At 46.1% G+C, this 23,708-nt stretch overlaps 1 protein-coding gene across 4 annotated transcripts in view; it reads right to left on the bottom strand.

The window, feature by feature from the left end:
- NBEAL2 (neurobeachin like 2) overlaps positions 1 to 23,708 on the bottom strand; it is a 528,491-nt gene that overhangs the window by 79,720 nt on the left and 425,063 nt on the right. For all 4 annotated transcript variants that reach the window (XM_029588231.1, XM_029588232.1, XM_029588229.1 and 1 more), the window contains 7 exons: positions 22,535 to 22,692; positions 20,287 to 20,420; positions 12,463 to 12,570; positions 10,886 to 10,981; positions 9,227 to 9,351; positions 7,825 to 7,965; positions 2,373 to 2,503 (listed from right to left, as the gene is read on the bottom strand). In XM_029588231.1, coding sequence (XP_029444091.1) covers positions 2,373 to 2,503; positions 7,825 to 7,965; positions 9,227 to 9,351; positions 10,886 to 10,981; positions 12,463 to 12,570; positions 20,287 to 20,420; positions 22,535 to 22,692 — 893 coding nt within the window. The remainder of the gene's footprint in view (positions 1 to 2,372; positions 2,504 to 7,824; positions 7,966 to 9,226; positions 9,352 to 10,885; positions 10,982 to 12,462; positions 12,571 to 20,286; positions 20,421 to 22,534; positions 22,693 to 23,708) is intronic.

Genomic DNA, 23,708 nt, shown 5'->3' with positions numbered 1-23,708 from the left:
TATGCACATGCTGTTCCTCCCTGCAATTGCGGCACCACTAGCACCTCAACGGCAAGCAGAGGAACAGTCCCTCAGCGCCATGGAGCTAACACCTGGTCTCCTCCGCAGGCAATTTTTAACTCTCTGAGAACAAATAAAGATACATAGAAATCAATACTTTCCTTTGGTGCAGCAGTTCAGGTTCTAGGAGCGCGGGCCACATGGCAGATCAGAAAAGGGCCAGACCACTGGCTATATCAGTTTCCTTGTGCCAAACTTTAGCGATCCAGCCCAGAACAAACTGTATAAAAGGGATACTTCCCTGCTCCACTGGGCTTTCAGTGCAGAACTGCCAGCAGATTCCACCGCTGTCTCATGGGGGATGAGGGATTGAACCACCAGATGTCTACCCCACGGACCTCCGGACCAAGCTATCAGAAGGGTCACCAACCCCCTGCTCGTCTACCTCAAACCAAGGGGAATGGTCCCCACCAGGACCTCATAACTCCCTGGGTGGATCCAGAAATTGAGTCTTTTAACCTTTTTTCTCTCTCTCTCCAAACTGCAGGAGACACAGAAATACTGAGGGAGTGCAGGTGACACATTGGGTTATGTACAGTGTCAGTGAAACTGTTTCTGTTTCCATTTGCTGGCAGGGAGGCAAAACCCAGGAGTCTAGACTGATCTGAGTGCATACAGGGAAACATGATACTCTTCAGGTTATCACAGCCATATTTTCTATAATCATTTATTGCCATCCACCCTCCTGGAAGATTATTCCAGGCATCCACTACCCTCTATGAAAAGAAGCATTTTCTGGTTTCTTTTGTACCTTCCCTCCCTGCAGCTTCATATCATGACATCTTATCTTTGAATCTCCTTTTCAATGGAAAATTTCACCTCACTGCACTTTATTAAAGCCTTTCAAAATATGTAAATATTTCTGTCATGTCCTCCCCCCTCCAATCTCTCCTTTCCTTCAGTGAGTATACTTTGAGTTCTTAAGCCTCTCTCTGTAGTGTCTGTGTTGCCGTTCTTGTATCATTTTAGTAGGCCTTCTTCCATCCTCTCAATGTCCTTATGAAAGCACGGCCTCCTGAGGTGAACACGGTACGTGTGCTGTCTCTCTAGTGACCTATCCAAGGACAGTATTACCTCCTTTTTCCTACTGGCCATGCCTCTACTTTTTGCAAACGAGCATATTGCTAGCTTTCCCAGTTGCTTTATTACATTGAATGACTCTCCTGAGGCCACCTGAGACAATTACTGGCAAATCTCTCTCATTTTTCAGGCTCCAGTTCTTACCCTTCTGACTGACACATGCTAATCCCAGAGCTCTGAGCTCTGAGGCCTGCCCCTATCCTCCCCATCAAGGGCCCAACTATTCTTCACCAGTGGCACTAAATACACTAATTAGTTGACCATTGTTTCTTAAAGTCTAATTTCTCCCCCCCCCCCCTCCAAATTATTTGAAAATGGCCACAGACATCTTATCATCAATGAGAGGGGGTCATTTGGAGTCCTCGAGCCCCTGTCACTTACATTTTAGTGCCAACAGCCCAGTGTTTGAACAGGATTTTTTTCTGCAATCTTTTCTATTATTATTACTTTATTCATTCAGGGGACAAAGTGCTTAGGCCCCTAAATCATCCCCCTTGAAAACTGACTAGCACTGAGCACTTAAATTTAGGAGCTTAGAAAGTGGGTAGCCATGGGGGCAGAGTCAGGGACATAGCACTGATTTTCAACACTGGGCACCTAGCGTAGCAATCCTGAATGTAGGCCTACATTTAGAGACCTGAGTTTTAGATGCCAAAATTTAGGTGAATATTTGGCCAATAATTTAGGGTGCCTAATTTTGATTGAAAATCTCTTAAAATTTAGGGACCTACTTTAGGAAGCTCAGAATTGTTTGAAAAGCGGGTCCCACAAGTATCTCAAACTCATGTGGAAAACCGGAGTTTGAGTCCCCAGCTTGGCTTCTGCTCCCTGGGCCGGCTGATGTTGGGGGATGCTGTGGAGGCAGTGCCCCCATAGCCCCATCCCGGGGAGGAAGTCTTAGTCATCATACAATGGTGACACCTAGTGGTCAGGTTCAGGGTAAGCACCTACTGGCCAACGGCTGACATTCTAAAGCCTGGGTTAGGTGACTGGGGGGGGGGTTATCAAGCAGGGGAAAAAAACACCTGGGCAGTCGTGAATGAAGGCTCATGGCACCATAGTCCAGCTGAGGCCGATTTTGACTGAGGCCAGAAGCCCAAAGAAGCAGGAGAGAAAAACTGAGAGAATGAAGCACCAACCGGACACCAATAGGTATAAATAGTCCCTTCCACTACAGGCACAGAGACATTCCCCAAACCTGCCGGAGGCCCCCCCCCCCCTTAGGCCATTACCATTTCCATTCTCCAGGAAGTCGGTGAAATAGAAGAATTCAGGGATTAACTCCTTCACATCCACGGGATTCTCCAAGCGGGCCTGCCAGGCGGCGGGGATCGAGTGGAACTGGCGGTCCGAGCAATCAAACCTTGCAGTAGAAGAAACACAGAGAGAGGGAATGTGATGGAAGGGAAAGACCTCCAGACCCATCTGGTGCGCTCGAGTTCCCCTCCCGCCCACAGCAAACTCTGCAGGCCCCGCTCCACCCTTTTCTCTTTATCCTCCGTACTTCCCCACCACTAATGGTGCTTTCGTGAATTCCGTTCCTGTTTTTGTCCCTACCGCCTCCCCTGGGGAAGCCATTCCATGCATCCAGCACCCTTGTCCAGGAAAAAAATATTTCCTGTCTTTGCTTCCAAGTTCAGCCTGCTCCAGCCTGGTCTCATCACCTTTTATTTTAGAACTTTGCTTTCAATCATTCGATGAAGGGAGCTCAGGCTCCCAAATGCTAGTTGAGAAATGTATCAAATTTGATGCAATGAAAGGTATCCCCTCGTATTATTTTTTTTCTGTTTAACCTTTATTTCCCTGCAATTAAAAAGAATAAAAATAGTAGGGAGTGGAGAAGGGGAGCAAGAGAGGCTACAAATCTGCTTCAAGCACAACACATCCCCTTTACCCTGGAACATGATATGACTGAGAGAGTGAAGCACCAACCAGATAACAATAGCCAGATTCAACCAGTGTCAGACTTTTAATGTGAAAAACAAAATCAATCAATCATAAGAGTATACTTTATTTATTTATTTATTTATTTAACATTTTTCTATACCGACCTTCAAGGTTGAATACCATATCAGGTCGGTTTACATCGAACAGGGGTAGATCAGTATAACGTAACATAACATAAGGAGCAAATTTTGTGGTAAGAGACAAGAGCAGAGAAGCAAAAAGTTACATAATAACAAGGACCTTGAACTTGGAAGCTGGTTCAGCTGGAAAAAGAGAAGCCTTAAGAAGGTATTAAATTAAGTACATTGTGATATGTCCAAACTAGTAAATGAGGTGAATATTGGCGGGGCGAAGTTCCATATTCAAAAGCTGAGTAGTTATCTAGTGAAAGTTTGATGGATCAGGGAAGGCTTGTAAGAAGAGCCAAGTTTTGAGTTTTTTCAAAAATACTTTCAAAAAAATACTTTCAAAAATACTTTCAAATACTTTCAAAAATACTTTCAAATACTTTCAAAAAAACTTTCAGAAATAAATTTGCCTTTAACCTTTTATTCTCTTCTTTGTTGTTTTTTAGGGGTGGCAGTGGTGGTGGTAGTAGTAGTATGGTATGGGGGATAGAAAAATTGGTTCTTACCTGCTAATTTTTGTTCCTGTAGTACCACAGATCAGTACAGACTCCTGGGTTCTGCCTCCCTACCAGCAGATTGAGACAGAGAAAGTTTCATTGACATTGTACATAACGCACTGTGTCACCTGCAGTCCCTCAGTATTAACCTGTACCCAAGCCAAAATGAAAGCAACAACCATACATTTCTAAGCAAGCTTCTAAGCAAACTTGCTCCCCTCCAACGAACCAGAAGAATGTGAAGTTGCCCAAAAAGACAACAGAAAACTCATTTCCCAAATTTAACATAAGCGATCAGCACTGAAAACCTCCAACTCCACACTATATACAAAGCAACAATACGAGAGGTGGACTCTACCCCCCTGTAAATGGGCAGGTCTCTGGACTGATCTGTGGTACTACAGGAAAGAAAATTAGCAGGTAAAAACCAATTTTCCTTTCCCTATATGTACTCAGATCAGTCCAGACTCCTGGGATGTACCTAAGCTCCCCTTAATTTGGGTGGATCGTGGAGAGTTCCGCTCATAGAACACTCTCACTAAAGCACATGGAAGCCAGAGCCCCGACATCCAAGCGATAATGCCTAGCAAAAGTGGGTGACTTCCCAGTAGCCACACAGTTAATTTCATGCAGAGACACTTGATATGACTCAGCACAGAAAGTCGCCTGAGAATGCATCAAGAGCGCCCCTAAACCCCTCAGCAGAAGGCACCCTTTAGAAATGTAAGTCGACTCGATCGCTTCCTTCAGCCACTGCACAGTTGTAGCCTTAGACTTATTTCCCTTCTCTGAACCACTCCACAGTACAAAGAGGTGATACGATCTACAAAGAGAAGATGCGATCTATGGAAATCATAAGTGATTTTTAGATACCTCAATAATGCAAGCCTCCAATCTAAGAGCCTAAGCTCCCCCGCATAAAGTATAGAGGAATCTAAATCCATAAAAGCTGAAAGCTCTACTGTCTAACTAAGATGGAACGTCGAGACTACCTCAGGCAGAAAAGAAGGCACCATGCATAAAGATACCCCTCGAATTAGACATCTGTAGGAAGGGATCTCAACACGACAGCACCTGGAGCTCCAAAATTCTCCTGGCTAAACAAATAGCAACCAAGAAAACCACTTTAAGAGTCAAGTCTTTAACTGTAGCTCTCTTTAGTGGTTCAAACAGAGCCTCGCACAATACTCTAATGATTAGATTCAGATTCCAAGATAGACAAATGTTCCACACCAGAGGACACAAGTTTTTAGCTCCCTGAAGGAAGCACAGAACATCCAGATGTGGGGACAGAGGATACCCTTGCACCTTACCCTGGAGACAACCTGGAGACAACCCAATGTCGCTACCTGGACACTCATTTAAAAGGCCAGTCCCTTAACCAGAACCTTTCTATAGAAAAGTCAAAATATGTGACACATGAGCCTGAACAGACTGAGGCTGCACTCCATCAACAGCAGACTAGAACTTGAAGATCCTCCAAATTCGCACTTATGTCAAGGATGTAGAAGGTGGAAATAATCACTTTGGAATATCCGCTCCATCTCAGTTGTCTCCTCTCAGCAGCTAAGCCATGAGACAGAAGTGACCCAAAAATATTGGGCCCTGGTGGAAAACAGTCGATCAATGTCCGAACCTCAGGGACTCATTAATGGCTATGTTGATCAGATTTATTTATTTAGCATTTTTATATACTGACATTCTCGATACAAATATCAAATCAGGTCGGTTTCCATAAAACAAAACTGTCGCGGTAAGGCGTTACAATAAACGGAGTTTCTGAACATAAGAATATAAATATTAAATAGACAACAGTGACTCATCAAATAACGTGAATATATATAGTAAATAATTAACATGTAATAAAATAGATAGTAGCGTGAATTTATGTAGTAAATAACTAACATGTAATAAAATAAATAGATCTTGGAAGCATGGTCAATGTGGCCACTTGGAGCTACCACAATCACGTTGCCTGGATATTTCTCTATCCACCATAATCCCTTGTCCACCAGAGGCCACGGGAGGGAAGACAAAAGAATCCCTCGAGTCCACGGCAGCACCAGAGCTCAGATTCCTTTGTAGCGTGTTTTGTTCAGCAGCTGGGTCATATTTTGGCCTTTCTCCAGGATGGCTTGATCAAAGAGTTATCCTTTAATTCTCTCCAGGTTCAAGTGGTGGCTTTAGGTTGTCTGTGAGGTAAGGTTTGCGGAATTGCTCTTTCAGCTCATCTGGATATGGTGCGTTTTCTTCAGGGAGTGAAACAATTACGCCCTCCAGTCCGACAGCCGTGTCCTTCCTGGAGCCTGAATTTGGTCTTAAAGAGTACGTGCGTGCCTACTTTTGAACCTCTGAGGCATACGACGATGAAGGATCTCACATTGAAAGTGGTTTTCTTGGTGGCTATCTGTTCGGCTTGTAGGATTTCCGAGCTTCAGGCTCTATCTTGCAGGGAGCCCTTTTTGAGAATCTCGGACGATGGGGTGCCTTGAGGATGGTTCCTTCCTTTTTACCTAAGGTGGTGTCGCCTTTTCACTTAAATCAATCAGAGGAGCTCCCATCCTTCTCAGCTTTGGATCCCTCGGAGCCGGGTTCTAACGACTTAAGATGTTTGGACGTCAAGTGTGCTCTGTTATGGTACTTGGAGGTCACCAACAGTTTTTGCTTGTCAGATCATCTTTTTGTTCTGTGGCGCGGTGCCAAAAAGGGGCATAAAGCATCGAAAGCAACCATTGTGCAGTGGTTGAAGGAAGCTATTAGTTCGGCGTATATATGTCAAAGGCTCCCGATTCCAGAGGGTCTTCGGGTGCATTCTACTCGTTCTCAGTCAGCCTCTTGGGCCGAGTGTCAGCTGGTTTCTCCACAGGAGACTTGCAGAGCAGCTACTTGGAAGTCATTGCATACTTTCACCAGACATTATCGTTTGGATGTACAGGCCCCAGGGACCAGGGGATTTGGTGAAAGTGTGCTTTGAGTGGGACTCTTCAAGTCCCACCCTGTTTAGGGAAGCTTTGGTACATTCCAGGAGTCTGGACTGATCTGGGTATGTACAGGGAAAAGGAAAATTGGTTCTTACCTGCTAACTTTCATTCCTGTAGTACCACGGATCAGTCCAGAGTTCCACTCTCTGGAAGATTTGGGTAGTTGGGAGAGTTTGCTCGATTTGTCTGTCTTTTCTGTCCGCTTTCTGAAGAATGGCAGAGGTTCTGTTAGTCCTACATGATTCTTTTCTTTCCTGGTGTGGGCGCAGTTTCATTTTTTGAGGGGTTTCCTTCTCCCCCTGTTCATTCAGAGGAGCCTAGTTGTTTGTTTGCTTTTCTGGTTTGGGTACAGATTAATACTGAGGGATTGCAGGTGGCACCTCAGCTTAGGTGGCAGTGTCAGTAAATCTTTCTCTGTCTCCATCTCCTGGAGGGTAGGCAAAACCCAGGAGTCTGGACTGATCTGTGGTAATACAGGAATGAAAATTAGCAGGTAAGAACCAATTTTCCTATTTTCTCCTGATAGTTTTGGGATATGTGCAGCACAAGAGAAAATGCATTTCTGTTCCTATTTCTCCAGTGTTTCCCTGCATACAGAGTCTGGCTTCTCAGGGTTTCCAATTCAGTTATCATCTGCAGCCCCTTATTCTGTATTTGGTGAGGGTCTACCTGTGTTCTCCATGAATGACCAAGGTGAGGTATGCTCTGTTAGAATGTGGTTCCTGTGTAGGGAACTGTAGCAGTCCAGCTTGTTCTGTTTTCCAATTTGCACCTCCCAAAGGAAGGTGTATTGGTGTTCTAGAGCACACTATAGTATATTTACATTACCATCTTTTCATAGGCCAGATTGTAGCTGTTTGAATTCTGGGTGTAAATGTTGGTTTGGCATGGCAGATTAGCTACTGTTCTGGAATCTCTCTAAGGAAGGGGTATGGAGATTGTGGAGGATGTGTAGTAGTAATAGTAGTAGTAGTGGGGAGAGTGGTAGAGGAGAAAACTAATTTGGAGAAGCAGGCAGTGCCAGAGAGGCCTGCAGAAGCAGCACTGGGAAAATCCCTGGTAGTGGGGGGAGGACAAAGGTGGAGGAGCAAGCAATGCTGAAGTGCATGTGTCTCTGTGTCTGTGTCTCACCTGCCACTCTGTAGCTGGATGTGCAGTGTGGTGAAAGGTTCCATCCGGATCATATAGTGCATCACGCCGGCTGCGTTCGAGTAGTGGGTGCCATAGTGAAACTTATCAATGGTGCCTGTGGGGTCTTCGAAGCTCTCATATCTAAGCGAGCAAAAAAAAGTGGACTGAGTGACTAACCAGGTAGGGGCATGCATGCACTCTGAAAGAAAGCTAGTACACCGGACGCTAGATTTAATCTTGGGAGGGCAGCGGGCACCTGGGAGAATGTGCCTCTTAGCAAAATTTCAAACAGGGCTGGGGAGAAGTTGAAGATGCTGGTCCCTCTCAACTGCCCAGGCCAAGCAGCCCTTGCAAAGTCTTACGGATTTAATTCTAGGAACGTGATAGCTCTATATCTGTGGGATAACCACAAGAGGTGGCAGAGAATGAGGAAGAAGGGCAGGACTAAACAACTCATACTCCTCACTTGCCACGACTGGCCAGAGAGCACTGGGGCAATCAGTGTGCCACCAGTCCCCTTCTCACACAGGGCATCGCTGGGCAGACTAAGCGAAACCAGATCCCCCTCTCACACAGGGCGTTGCTGGTGCAGACCAAGCAACACCAGCTCCCCCTCTCATGCAGGGCATCGCTGGGCAGACCAAGCAACACCAGCTCCCCCTCTCACGCAGGGCATCGCTGGGCAGACCAAGCAACACCAGCTCCCCCTCTCAGGCAGGGCATCGCCGGTGCAGACCAACACCAGTTCCCCTCTCACTCAGGGCGTCGCTGGTGCAGACAAAGTGACACCAGATCCCCTCTCATGCACAGTGTCACTGAGGCAGAGTCAGTGGTGGTGAAGGACTAGACAAGGAGATGGATAAAATTTGTTCAATTTATCTCAAAAAAAGTACCAAAAACTTAAGACATTCAGCACTGTACCAGTAATAGCTGGATGAAAGAAATGGCATTGAAAAAATATCAACCTTATACATTATGGAAATGGATTAGGCAATCAAACAGAAACAGGAAGCCGATATGCAATGCTGAAGATGGGGCAGGTCACTCCTGTGACTGGTAGGCTTCTGAGCTACTTGGAGTTTTCATCTGCCTTGTAATATTTTCTTCACAATTAATTTTCAGTCCGTACTGTAAGTTATTATTAAGTAGCATCTACTTGGTCAATAATAACTTGTAGAAGTCCTTACAACTACTTTAGAAGTACCCATTTTAAAAGTTCACATGCTGGGATCCTCTTTTCTTCATACCGATGGCGGAAATAGGAAAAGATTCCTGATGCTTTTATTGGGAAGGATGATATTTTTAAGAAAGGTGGCCTGCCAAATAGGAGAAGCGACCCCTATCTCTGTGAGACAATCCCTAATCATAGCTCTACGATGCTCCTCCCCTCCTAATAACTCACTTTTCCTTCACCTCCTTGGCATGCTTCTCATTCACAACACCTATAGGTTTTGAAAGGTCCCGGAAAACGTCCGGGTTACTCAGGTCAAGAGTTTCCGAGGTATAGTCCTGCAGAATCCATGGAAACTACATGGAAAAAGAAGGGAAAACGGTAAATCTCTCCTCCCCCTCCCCGAGCCCAGTCACCATGCTGCTCCCACCAGTAACATATGGTAAAAATGATTCTTGAGGGCTGCGCATCAGTGCTCTCTTCTTTCGACCTCACAGCCCAGGCCAGCATTATCCCTCCCTGCTTTAAAAATACATACTTTATTCAGGTATCCAAATGCAAGAGGTGTAAAACAAGCCTGCAGGTTGTAAGAAGTGTTCGCGAGCCAAAAATGTATCCAGCAAGCTTGTAGCTATTGTAAGTAAAGTGCCTAACCTAGTATGATCCAATGTGCCTGCTGCTGCTCAGGAGGTGGGTATCTACAGTAACCATGGTTGGAAAAGCCACACTTTGAAAGGAATGACCGGTACCATCTACTATACCTAGCGCTACCTAGATCCTCCACAGGCAGCCTTGAAGTGTTTGCCGGATTCTTTCACGGCGGCAGAACTTGCCAGAACCTTGGAGAGAATCACCCTGGAAGCTGCCGACTTCCATTTCTTCCCTCTTTGGGTGTCAGATTTTGCCTTAATGTGTGTCTCTGCAGGGATTATTTTTATTTTAATTTTTGTAATAAATGGCTATGCACCTTTTTATTATGATCATTTTTTTCCTTTATTTTATATTGTTTGTTTTTTTAAATGTTTATTTTACAATTTTCAATGTCTATTTTTACTGAATTTAATGTGTTATCAATTTTTTTTGTTAACTGCTGTGATGGTGTATTTACTGAATGAAATTCAATTAAATCAAACAAATAATAATTATCTGCAAAAAAAATAAAATAAAATAAATAAAATCCTCTCTCAAGGCCACTTTCAGTCATTCATGCTGTCTTGCTGCTGTGTATGGGTCAGTGTGGTGGTGTTTGCATGGGACTCCAGGAAGGATCTGGTTAGCAGGGGAAGGAGGGGGCAGATGTTTGATTCATGGCAGGGGGGCGGGGTATTTTGCAGGGCCTGCAGAGTTGCAGGCCCTGCAGAGTTTCCTTTTGAAAATGGGGTGGGTCCTTTTGAAACATGGGGTGGATCCTTGTGCCAAAACCAGTGCAGGGATTTGAAAATTAAATCCCCACGTGTACATTTCCCATCTCGCCCCCATCTCTTTGCCCCTCCAGGAAGGCCCCCTTTTTGCCGCAGCTGTGAAACCACGTGCATTCTTTTAGTCGCTGAGAGAAGGGCAATTTTAATTCACAGGGATTTACCTGGCAACTCCTTGGTTACCCAGGCAAATGCCCTTTGTAATTGCCCTCACAATGGTGGAAGTGCTAAGCAGGAGTAATTAAAAAAATCCTTTAAGTGTCCTCAGGCATCAACTTAGCTCTGAAATAACCAGTTAGACCGGAAGAGAGGGACCTTCTGGGCTGTGTCTGGTTTATCTGCATTATCTTGACAGCATGGCTGCTTTGGTCCCGCCTGTGCCATGGACTGCCCATCGGCATGGAAAACATGATGGTGCCCTGCAGAACCTCGGCTGTGCCCACATCTCCCCCCCCCTCCCCCAAGGGCTTACCACCGGGTACTGGGAGAGGTCATTGTACGTCCGCCCCGCGATGGTGTTCAACTGCATCAGATATTCAAAGTTGGAGATCTCCCTCCAGACCCATTTCTGAAAGAGAAGGAGACGATGAAACGGGCACGCCCAAAAGGAGAATGCCCTGGTGCTGTCCGACATAGGAACAAGGTGCGCCAGGAGAAGTTGAGAACTGAAAAACAAGCCCTGCTCAGTAACGGTGATTTGGGATTGCACAGCATCTTTGGTCCAAAATCCCAAAGCCGTTCACGGTTTAGGGGAAGAAGAAAGCCAGCAGCCATCTCTAAAGGCAGATGGCTTGGAAGCAGTGCTCTTGTTGATTACCTGAGGGCCTCCGATGGAGGCAGGAGATGGGACAGCAACAGGGTTATTATTACCCGATGACAGCTGGGTAAACTACAGCACAGGGAGATAAAGGGACTTATCCAAGGTCACTTAAGATTCAGAGGAAGAGCTGGAATTCAGCTTCACATACTTGGCTGCACCCGGTAACTTATAATTCTGTATTTCTTCCAATACCTCTTTCTTACCTCTGCACCAGCTTAGTCGATCCTGGGCTAGCATCCGGTGGCATGAACTCACCTTCACAACTACCCAGGGAATTTGTACCCCTAGTTTAATATCCCTTACTTAGACAGGCCATTTCATCAGCTGGCCTTGGCAAGGGGTCACTCCCTTTGGAGTAATCGTGGTCCCTGATTCTGGCCAGCAGGTGTCACTGTTAAGCCAGCGGGGGTTCCCATGTGCTGTGAATGTTGCCTTTGCAGCATCCCCCAGCCCTGATCAGAGGTACGGAGTCCTAACCCAGGCTTCAAATCCAGCTCCCTTAGCACTAATGCTGAGCAGCTGGGCAGGCTTGCTTCTGAGCTTTTCCTTGCATTTACCTGTGTGCCTGGAGAGGGAGAAAGGGCAGAAAATATGGATGCAGCCAAGAGAATAGCTGTTCTTCGGGTACAAGGTACAGTGAAAGGGATAGACAGGTTGGTAAAGTCCCTGCATGTAATCAGGCAATGGTCTCATCACATGGGGGTCCGCTTTCAGGAATAGGGTAACACTGCTTTCCTCTTGGCTCTATTCACTGAGGGCATCATTCATATGGCCCAACCACTGTGGCACATGATTAAGAATTCAGAGCCAGCCCCAGGAGATGCAGCACATCTGAGCTGGATCTTGCACATCTGGGCTGCTCTTGCTACTCCAAACATCATACTACCTCACACGGCCCTGGTTTTCCAATTACCATTGCCTTAAAACGTTGCAGCCTCACAAAAGCAAACACAGGACCTTCCATACAGAGCACAAGAGCTACGGGAACTCTTCCCTCCTGTGTGTTAGAGAAACATAGGACCCGCAGAACACATTTTTGTCAAGAAAGATAGTGGATATGGGAGTGCAGCGGGGGGGGGAAGGGTAGGAAGAAACCGGGAACACTAAAAGAAAGCATCACTTCTACATTAATTAGTTTTTCATGTGCTACTGGTAATTTGTATTGCTGCTTCTTCCAGTTTTATTCACACAGTACATGAAGACTGGACAGTGACTGACAAGAGTATTACCTGCGTCAACCCTGTGGCTTTCAGCAGCTCCTGGGGAGACCGACTACCGAAGGAGAACTGGTTCGGAGGGTGCAGGCTGAGGACACGAGAGTAAACTTTGTTCCTGACCTATGGATACAAGATGGAGAAGGACAGATCAGGTGCAACAGAAAGCTACACAGAGCAGGGGTGGAGAGCAAGGGAAGTCTGCAGTGCTGCTGCAGGGTGTGGAAATGCACAGAGTACTTGGGACTGGAATTCTTTTACCTGCCATCAGTTTCAAGGCTTTTTTTTGGTTTTTTTTTAAACAGGCTTCAAATGCGGTCTCTCCTTTAAAAACATTTTTTTAAAATAAATACCAATTATAAAAGGGATGGATAAAGGAACCAGGAGGAATGCAGTGAGGCATGCCACCAGCTGAGCATCCTCCCTCCTCCGTTTGAGCTAAGAAACTCTACCTCAAAAATCCTGAGACCACCAGGCCAGGATGGAGTCAAACACAAATTCAACCAAATTCAAGTTTGTTTATTTTTTTTTTTAAAGAACAATTCTAAGGAGGAATCTGGCTCTGCGTTTTGATCCAGGTGGCTGTAGTCATCTTCATCATGACGATCTCTCAAGGACCTCAAGAAATGGGATTGCCCCACCCTCTCTGCGGGCAAAGCAGCCGATCCGCATAGCATCTAGCATCTCACGGAGCACCCGAGATGTGTTCAGAGACCGGGAGAGACAGACACGCATTTGGTTCAGTGTTTCCTGCAGCTGTGCTCCACTTGCTAGGTGCCAAACTGTTTGTTATGACTGGTGTAAAAAGGTAATAAAATATGTTTATATCATGCATCTTCCATCTAAACAGGATCCTCACGTGATTCACAGGTTAATAGTTCAGGAGCACAACCGGTGGTATATTTGTAATTCAACCTAGGAAAAGCCACCATATCCACACTGTAACCATTTAAACTTTTCTCTAGGTGGTTATAAAATATCTAAAAGGATGGTTATGTAATTCAGTGCTGGGGTCTCAGGTGGGTCCCTCTTTGCATTAAACATATAATCATCATGTCCCAAGCAGTCACTTTTTTTCAATTATTTTATATGTATTTAAATTCTATATATGAGTTCTGGCATCACTTCCCTTCATAACTCTTTAGTCTGGAGTGCATGCCAGACACGGTTTTCTGTGTCCAGGCTGTCTGCTTCAGGAGCAAACCTTGGTTTTCAAACTGCTTCTAATCATTTTCATTCCGAAAGCTTCAGGGTACATCTCTGAAACTGTAAACCTACAAGGCGGGAATTTCAGTGTTTCAGAGCAGCCAATCATATACTGCCAGGTCATTAGTTCGGGCAGGGAAAACTCTTCTTGGCATTCTTTTTATCCTCAAGCAAGCTATTCCTTTTCCACTGCCCCCAAGCTCTTCGTAAGCTGGTCCAGATCCTCCCCAAACAGGGGTTTCCCTTTTGAAGGGGAGATTACACCGCTGGGACTTGGACCACATTGTCCGCTGACCAATTCTGTAACCACAAAAGCCCGCGAGCCGCTACTGCCGAAACCATGCTTCTGGCTGCCGTGCGCCCCAAATCCTACAGAGCAGGCATTGCCCATAAGCCACTCCAGCTTCCAGGCGCGCTGCCTGCATGGAGCTGCTAGGTGGTGTATAACCATGCTCATGAGCCTCTGCACCAGACTGCCACAGATCGCCGGCCTGGAGACTCAAAGCAGAAACCTCAAACATCCATTTTAACTGCATCTCCAGTCCACGATCCTGAGCATCTTTCAGGGCGGCTGATCCCGCCACTGCGACAAGTTGTCTTCTTGGTCACGGCAGAGACTGCCGCATCCACCTTCGGCAGCTTCAACAGGCCTAAGGTCTCTTCCATCAAAGCTCTGCCACTGCCTGCTTCTAGGGAATCCCATTCACGGTTCACCAATTTTTGAATCTTCTTAGGCAATGGAAAGGCACAAGGAGGACCCCCTCAAGTACATCCAGGACTGGATTTTCACCCTCGTGTATGATTCTCCTCTTGAGCGACCTTAATCCCAATTCCTCCCAAACTTGGAGGAATCAGGGGATGCAGCTCCTCTTTCCTAAACAAGCAGATGACTCTCAGGTCATCTCCCTCTGTCACCGGCATCTCATCCGGATCAGGGTCATCCTTGTATGCATCCAGATCAGTATCAGGATCCACCCCATTGGGATCATCCCCAGTTCCTGTATCGTGCCCCAGGCCCAGTCGTCAGAGCAAGCCACCAGAACCTCTCAACGAGACCTCCTTCTGTCTTTTGGAAGGACATTCTAGTCTTTTTTCTTTTAAAAATTTAACACAAAACGTAACACAAAGAAACAGAAATACTTCCCTGCCAGGAGGAAAATGGTGTAAAGGAGGAGACCTTGCAGGCAATGAGGGAGTCAGTCTCCTGGAATCAGTCCCTCCGAAAGAAGCGGGCTAAATCCAGACAGGGATAGCCCCCCCACTTGCCTAGTTCCACCTGAAGGATGGTCCGCAAAAGGTACCTAACTCCTCAGGGAGCACCGCATCAAATTCTGTCTTCTTTCCTTTTCCTTTTTTTTTTTCTTTAAACAGACTGCAGGATTGCACCTTTACCATCTGATGGAGACAGAGAAATACTGAGGAACTGCAGGTGGCACTCCCAAAGTTTTGTTCTCTGCCTCCATCTGCTGGTAGGGATACAATACCCACTTGTTTGGACTGAACAGGAACATCCTTTTCCCATTAGTTCAAAGCATCATCTCCATTTGACATCTCTTAAAGAACTAGCACTCAGATTGGTATTTTCCCCCCATACCAATAGTGATGTATTCTCCTTAACAGATGTCATATAGACAAGCATTGATCAACCAGAGATTTCCCCAGAGGGTGGTCAGATTATATACTATATATTCAAGATAATGTTATTCCCTTCTAATTCAAAAGTATCAATGATAAATACATTTAAAAAAAAAGGTTTCTATGAACTAACGGAAAAAGAATGAAAATATCCACCATGGGAACATGGTGAATGATGCTGCAGTATAGCAGTTGCTTACCTGTAAAAGGTGTTCTCCTAGGACAGCAGGGTGTTTGTCCTCACACATAGGTGACATCATCTGATGGAGTCCAGCACAAAAAACATGTCAAAGTTTCTAGAATTTTGACTAGGCACACTGAGCATATCTGGCATGCCCTATACCACCCGTCCACACGGAGTCCCTCTTCAATCTTGTAACATAGAATTATGATAAACAAAAAATAGGAGAAACCCAACTCCACGGGGTGGTGGGAAAATTTCACGAGTGCTAACATACTGCTGTCCTCGGAGAACACCTATTACAGGTAAACAACTCTGCTTTCTCCTAGGACAAGCAGGATGGTAGTTCTCACACATGGGTGAATCCCTAGCTATAGGCTGCTTCCCAACACAAAAAGGAGACCAACAAGCACCAACCAAGTATCAAAGGGCACAACAACAGTGCTGTTGCTAACAGAGGGGAAGCCAGCCTGAACCCAAACAATGGACCCTACGCATGGAGAGTTGGGTTCTACCCTTCAAAGAAATTCCGGAGGCCAGACTGGCCGAACCTACTGTCACGGCGACCATCCCTATCCAGACAGTAGTGAGATGCGAATGTGTTGCGAGAAATCCATGTCACAGCCTTGAAGATCTCCTCCATGGGAACTGCTCACAAGTGAGTCATCGATGTTGTCATAGCTCTGGCAGAATGAGCCTTGACATGACTCTCAAGATGTAGTCCCACCTGGGCATAACAGAAGGAGATGCAATCTGCTAGCCAATTGGATAGTGTCTTTTTGGCAACATCAACTCCCAATCTATTCCTGTCAAAAGACATAAAAAGTTGGATAGATTGTCCATGCCAGGTAGAAGGCTAAGGTTCTCTTGCAATCAAACTGTGCAGTGCTTGTTCGCCATGGTGACCGCCCTGGATCGTGGCAGGAAGGCTTTTGCCTGAGCCGTGTCTAGTAGGGCTCGTATGATGTCCAATTGAAGTAACGGACTGAGATGGGACTTCAGATAGTTGATGATGAACCCTAGTGACTCCAACACCTGGATGGTCAAGCGCAAGAACCAATCTGCCCCTGCCTGAGAGGTGCCTTGACTAGCCAACCATCCAAGTAAAGGGAAACATGCACTCCCAGCCTGCAGAGGTGCGCCCCCCACCATGGCCAGGCGCTTTGTAAAGACTTGTGGGGTTGACACTAGCTCGAATGGCAACACTGTACTGGAAGTGCAGTTTTCCCACCAGAAATATGAGATACTTTCTGTGACTTGGAAAGATCTTGATGTGAGTGTATGCAGGAGGGGAATCAGGGTGCCCAGGGAAACCATCTTGAACTTTTCTTTTTTTAGAAACCTGTTCAAGGCCCTCAGGTCTAGGATGGGACGGAGTCACCCTGTTCTCTTTGGAATCAGGAAGTACCGGGAGTAGAATCCCTGCCCTCTTTGCCTTGGTGGGACAGGCTCGAACGCTCTGGCCATTAAGAGAGCGGAGAGCTCCCTTGACGATACCTCCTGATGTACTATCGGCTCCCAAAATGGGCAGGAAGGAGAATTTGACGAGACAACCAATAGATTCAGTTGGTATCCTTGGCGGATGATGACCAGAACCCACTGATCCAAGGTTATACTGGGCCACCGATTTGTAAAGAACTGTAACTTGCCCCCGACTAGGGGGGTCCAGTATCTTGGGTACAGGTGGTTGGCTTATGCTCCCTATGATCCAGTCAAAACTCCATCCCGGGATTTGGCTGGGCCACCAGCTGGGGCTTGGGAGCTTGCTGCTGCCTGCGACGGCCTCAGGAGCTTACCCCCTGCGAACAGGAGCAAGGGGGCCAGAGGATAGTACTTCCTCTGGTGGTAGAACAATCTCCTCTGACCCTGCATCACAGACTTCCTGGCTGAGGAGGGAGGGTCCGAAGTGCTGGTGGAGAAATGCTGGAGGGTCTCATGGTGATCCTGCAACTGGGCTACCGCATCCCTCACCTTCTCTCCGAAGAGATTCTCTCCTGTACACGGCAAGTCAGCGAGTCTTTCCTGTACCTCGGGTCAGAGATCCGAGGCCCGCAGCCATGCCATTTTGGGGGCGCCAATTCCAACTGCAGAGACTCTTGAAAACATCATAGGTGGAACGAACTTCGTGTTTTCCACACTCCAGGCCCTGATGCTCCAGCGACAAGAAGGTGTCTTGTTGCTGATGAGGCAGCCACTCGGCTGCCTCCTGCATCTGCTTCCAGAGGTTGCAAGAGTATTGGTTCATATAGAGCTGGTAGAAGGTGATGCGGGCAATGAACATGGTCCACTGAAATACCTTTCTCCCAAGAGCGTCCATCGCTCTGTGATCCTTCTCTGGGGGCGACAAGGTATGGGTCCTAGAGTGCTTGGCCCTTTTGAGAGTGGATTCGACCACCACCAATTGGTGTGCCAGCTGAAACTTTTCGAATTTGGTAGACTGTTGGATGAGGTACACCCCATCCGCTGTCCTATTCACTGGAGGTACTGTGAGTGAGTGCTCCCAAATCCTCAACAGCAACACCTTAAAGATCTCATGCACAGAGACTGCCATGATCAATTTAGGAGCCTCCACAAACTGGAGAATTTCCAGCATCTTGTGTCTGGCATACTCTGTCATCAAATGAAATGGGACAGCCTCTGCCATCGCCCTCACAAACCGTGCGAAGGTCAGATCCTTCTGCGGAGACCTCCTTCATTCCTCTGGAGAAGACAGTTCTAAGGAGAGACCCTCTGAGTCCTCTGAGGAGGATTTTTCAGTGACATTCTCCCAGAGGTCATAAGGTGCCTCATCCTCACTGTAATCCACAGGGGATGGGATCCTAGGTGCTTGGCCTTCAATCTAGAGGCCTGGGCATTGGTGGCATCAGTGCCAGAGCCAGCAAAGCTGGACAGAAGGCTGCCAGCCTCGATGGAGCTTCCTCCTTGGAAGAACCAGCAACAAGAACTGCATGATTCGGGGAAGCATTGGTGTCCCGCCGGGCATCGATGGTCTCTCAGGAACTGACACTAGCTGAGTCGATAGTACACCGATGAGCACACTGAGCAGTTCCAGCAGTGGTTCCAGCAGGGATAGCGTGGGCATCGGCACGGTTGGTGCCACCAGCTCAATGCCCTACAGGGCCCGGTTGACTTCCAGCTGGAGTCTACGCTCCAACTCGTCCTCTAAAGTTGCTAATGCCAAAACGGACTGGGAAACAGGAGGGGTGGCCAGATCTTCCTTGAATCCCCGAGGTGGATCGGCAACTGACACCAGGACCAATGGTGACCATCACGGACCCCTGGCATCGATGGAGGATGGGCACTCCTCGCCGTGGGGTCGCTTTGGGGGCATCAAAGCAAGCACCAGTGCCTTGCCGATCCTGGAACCGTGCATCGAAGGTGACCGATGTCAATGCTTCCTCGGCTTCTCTTTTTCCTCGGCCTGGTCTTTCCTCTGCGCCGAAGTCGATGACGCTGAACCCTATATCCTCGACCTGGAAGAGACTGACAGGGCTGGCCCTGGCGCCCCTATCTACCGATGGCATCGATAGAGCCAACAGCACCGCCAATGTCGATGGCTCGGTGTCCATCGGTGCGGCTCCACTGTCCTTAGGCGTTGATGCCACCGATACTGATGTTGATGGCTTGGACTTTCTCGCTCCGAAGAGCTTCTCCATCTTATCAAGATGAGCACAACATCCCTTTGGTGTCATTTGGTCACCCAAGCGGCAGCCTCGGACATAATGCGATGCCCTCAGGCAGAGGATATACACATTGTGTGGGTCCATGATGGACATGGCCCTCGGGCACCGACGGAAACCCGATGAGGCCATGAACAAAATGGCAAACAAAATGGCAAAAAATGAGGAACGGTGGTGGTGGGGTACCGAATTTGGGGGGACACAGAGGCATCGCTGCCATGGAGGGGAACGGAAGTGAAAATAAACTTACCGAACTGCCAAGAAACCTGACTGGAAGGCTAAGGGGAACCAGAGAGGGATCTGTGCTGAGAAAAAGTCTCAAAAACCCAAAAATAATCAGCAGGAAGTTTTCCAAGGCAATTTCGAAGAAAAGCCATGAGTTCAGATCACCGTGATGCGAAAGCTCCGCAGGATAAAAAAGAGAATGAAGAGGAACCCCATGTGGATGCATAGTATAGGGCATGCTGGGCATATACCACCAGTTCTAGAAACTTTGACATACGTTTTCCTTGCCGGGCTCCATCTGATGATGTCACCCATGATGAGGACTACCATCTTGCTTGGCTCTTCTGAAGCACTGAAATTCCTGCCTTGTGCATTTTCAGTTGTAGGTAGATATGCTGTCAGAATGAAAAAAGCTTGGAGCAATTTGAAAAGAAGGTTTGCTCCTGAAGCAGAGAGCCTTGAACACAGTTTTGCGTTGAGCACGCACTGTAGACTACAGCGTTATGAAGGGAAGTGATGCCAATACTCATATATAGATTTTAAATACATATTATATAATTGCAAACAAGTGACTGCTTGGGACATGATGATTATATGCTAAAGCAAAGAGGAATGCTCAAACACCCCACGCAAATTATATGACCGTCCCTTTAGATATGTTAATGTTCAATCATTTTTGCCGAATTGTAAAGCAAACAATAACGCAGTAGACACAGTGATAGAGGCTCTGTACACACCATGTCAAAATGAAAAACAGTTCAAGCACTCATATATAACCTTTAGATATTTTATAACGACTTAGTGAGAAGTTTAGAGGTTACGATGTGGATATTGTGTTGACATGAGAGGTATATTTAGAATGCCTTGCACAGAGAACGAGGACAGCATGAGAGAGAGAGAGATGTTTCTAACCTTTTTCTTGAAGTTGACGAAGTAGTTTGACTGGTCAATGAAAAAGAACTCCAGCGCTGACCTCCGGAGATTATAGCGGCGAAGATGGACCTCCCGCAGCTGAGACAGAGGCCGCTTGAAATCATAACCAATCCCTGCGGTGGGGCACAGGAAGCCGGAAAGAAGTTAAGGACTCGCTTTCAATTCCAGCAGAGTCAAAATCCCCATCCTAAACAGGGACGGCAGAAGGGCTGTGGTTTGAAGATGAATTCGCTCAGCAACTTCTACCTCTCTCCTGTCACATATTGAGCTCTGAAGGTTGCCATTCAGCTTGGAGAAGAGACGACTGAGGGGGGATATGATAGAGGTGTTTAAAATCATGAGAGGTCTAGAACGAGTAGATGTGAATCGGTTATTTACTCTTTTGGATAGTAGAAAGACTAGGGGGCACTCCATGAAGTTAGCATGTGGCACATTTAAAACTAATCGGAGAAAGTTCTTTTTTACTCAACGCACAATTAAACTCTGGAATTTGTTGCCAGAGGATGTGGTTAGTGCAGTTAGTATAGCTATGTTTAAAAAAGGATTGGATAAGTTCTTGGAGGAGAAGTCCATTACCTGCTATTAAGTTGACTTAGAGAATAGCCACTGCCATTAGCAATGGTAACATGGAATAGGTTCTTATGGCCTGGATTGGCCACTGTTGGAAACAGGATGCTGGGCTTGATGGACCCTTGGTCTGACCCAGTATGGCATATTCTTATTCCTTTTATTGGGCCAATGAATAAATTAACCCAAGAAGCGGGTTATACAGACTCGTTTTCAGAATGTCAGGAGACAATTCACACAGGGTCCCGAAAACTAATGTGCTACATCACTGCTGGGCAATTCTTAAACTGATGCATTAAGAAGCCTTGCAATCTGCAGAGGCTTCAGTCTTCTCCTACAGCAAACATAACTATCACAGACAGGGAAGTATTTGAAATTTTGAAGGTTGCTTAAAGCATAATTATTTCTTGAAACTTTTCAAGACTGATTATCATCAGACTGTGCACAGTTATTTCTGGGGTTGACTACCGAGAGACGAAATATTGAGAAACTGAGGGGGTTGTCAGATTTTATTGGTTATTTACTTTCTCAGATAATAGAAGGACTAGGGTGCACTCCATGAAGTTAGCAAGTAGCACATTTAAAACAAATCAGAGAAAATTCTTTTTCACTTAATTCATAGCTAAGTTCTGGAATTCATTGCCAGAGGATGTGGTTAAGGCAGTTAGTGTAACTGGGCTTAAAAAAGGTTTGGATAAGTTCCTGGAGGAGAAGTCCATAAACTGCTTTTAATCAATAAGGAATATTAGCTTGGGATCTATTTAATGCCAGGTATTTGTGACTTGGATTGGTCACCGCTGGACACAGGATGCTAGGCTTGATGGACCCTTGGTCTGACCCAGTATGGTCATATCTATATGACCCAGTATGGCATATCTTATGTTCTTATATTCTAAAGTACCATTTCCTGTTCATACCCAGATCAGTCCAGACAAGTGGAATTTGCATCCCTACCATTTACATTAACCTGTTCAGGTTAATTTCCTTATTTTGTAGACCTCTATCATTTCCCCCCTCAGCCCTCTCTTCTCCAAGCTGAACAACCCTAACCTCTTTAGCCTTTCCTCATAGGGGAGTCGTTCCATGCCCCTTATTTTGGTAGCCATTCTCTGTACCTTCTCCATCGCAATTATATATTTTTTTGAGATGCGGCAACCAAAATTGCACACAGTATTTCAAGGTGCGGTCTCACCATGGAGTGGATACAGAAGCATTATGGCATACACCCTTTTATTTGCCATTCCCTTCCTAATAAAGGTGGTTTGATAAGTATAATTTACTATCAAATTTGAAATGTCAAATTGAAAGAAGTTTTGTGGTCTAATATTTTAGTGGATTGGATGAATAGTAGAGGATGGGGGAGGGGTTTATTTTAATGGCCTGAAATTTTATTATAATTATTTTAGAGTAGGATCATTTTTATATTTGACTATGCTGGGGGGTGGGTAATGGATTTTATAATAATTATTATTATTGTACACTGCTTGGAGGTTTTGTTTTTTTTCCATAACAAGCGGTAAATCAAATTAACAAATTAAATACTGAAACTCTGCAGTTGAGCAGAATATGTAGAATATTTCCTTATTTTGGGCCCAATTAATAGGTGCAGTAATGGCACAAGAACCGTGCAAGTAAACTGCTGCGGTCAGGCCAGCCTTACCCTCCTCCGTCTCCTCCTTTTCACTGCTGCAGTCGTAGAAGTAGATGTGTTGAGTGGTGACTTCCAGGCGCCCGGGTACCACAGCCACGATGGTGATGAGCTCGCAGTCCTCTGCAATCACCAGCTTCTCCTTCTGGTTCGGCTCTTTGGGCTCCATCCTTCACAAGTAAGATTTCCACACAGTGGCAACATGAGCATGTGAGGCCCTGAGCCCTGCCAAGATCCCCACACTACCTCGGCCAAAATCCTGGTCGACAGGGCAACTAAAGAAAAATATTTAGGTGCTCCCTGTGCCCCACCACCGAAAACAGATTAAAAACCTGGGTGAACGTGGCCATTGGCATATATTTGAACAGAGCACTGTAGTGGCCAGGTTAGCCCATTTGAATATGTAGAAGTAAGAGTCAGCCTTTTTACTGGACACACGCAATACATCTGTGACTAGCATTGGAGAGCTAAACTCCCTTCATCAGCTCAGTGAAGAGGTGGCGCAGTCACAGCGGGTTTAAATACGAGTGAGCTAGGTTGTCTGCATATACCATTACTGCTCAATAATAGGATATGGTGCAGCGGAAGGGGTGCCACAGACAGGAAGAGTTTGATATTCAAAAGCCATTTAGACGGATAACTGAAACGTTATCCGTCTAAATGGCTATCTGGCTATATTCGAAGCCGTATGTGGCTACATTGTAGCCGCATAAGTCGGGGGCATTCCAGGGGTGGGCGGAGCAGAGTTAGCTGCATAATTTACACGGCTAACTCCGATCGCGCCATAGGGCTGTCCTAAAGTTGGTCAGATATACTTATCTGGCTAACTTTTAAGATAGCTGGGGATATTCAGCGGCTCGGATAGCTATATCCGGCTAACTTAACTAGCCGCTCTGCGGCTGAATATCAGCCCCTAAAACTTTACAGTTCCAAGGGGCCTATTTTCTGATAATAGGTGCGAAAGCCAATGTCCTTATTAAATTCTTTTGTTCCAAAGTGTTTCATCATCTGTGCAGTTCTGAAATTCTCTTAAGAACCCTGTTTGTGAGGTCGTTCAGGGAGTGATCTACAACAACTGAAATGAAGTTGACCACACACTTTTGATATTCGTGTGTTAGATATACAGACTACCAGATGTGCATCAGTAAGACCAAGAGAGACACGGAATAAGCATACAGGGGTGTCT

Source organism: Rhinatrema bivittatum, chromosome 2, assembly GCF_901001135.1.
Source record: "Rhinatrema bivittatum chromosome 2, aRhiBiv1.1, whole genome shotgun sequence".
Taxonomy (NCBI): domain Eukaryota; kingdom Metazoa; phylum Chordata; class Amphibia; order Gymnophiona; family Rhinatrematidae; genus Rhinatrema; species Rhinatrema bivittatum.
The sequence above is the reverse complement of the archived record's forward strand: the minus strand, read 5'-3'. Positions and strand labels throughout refer to the sequence as shown.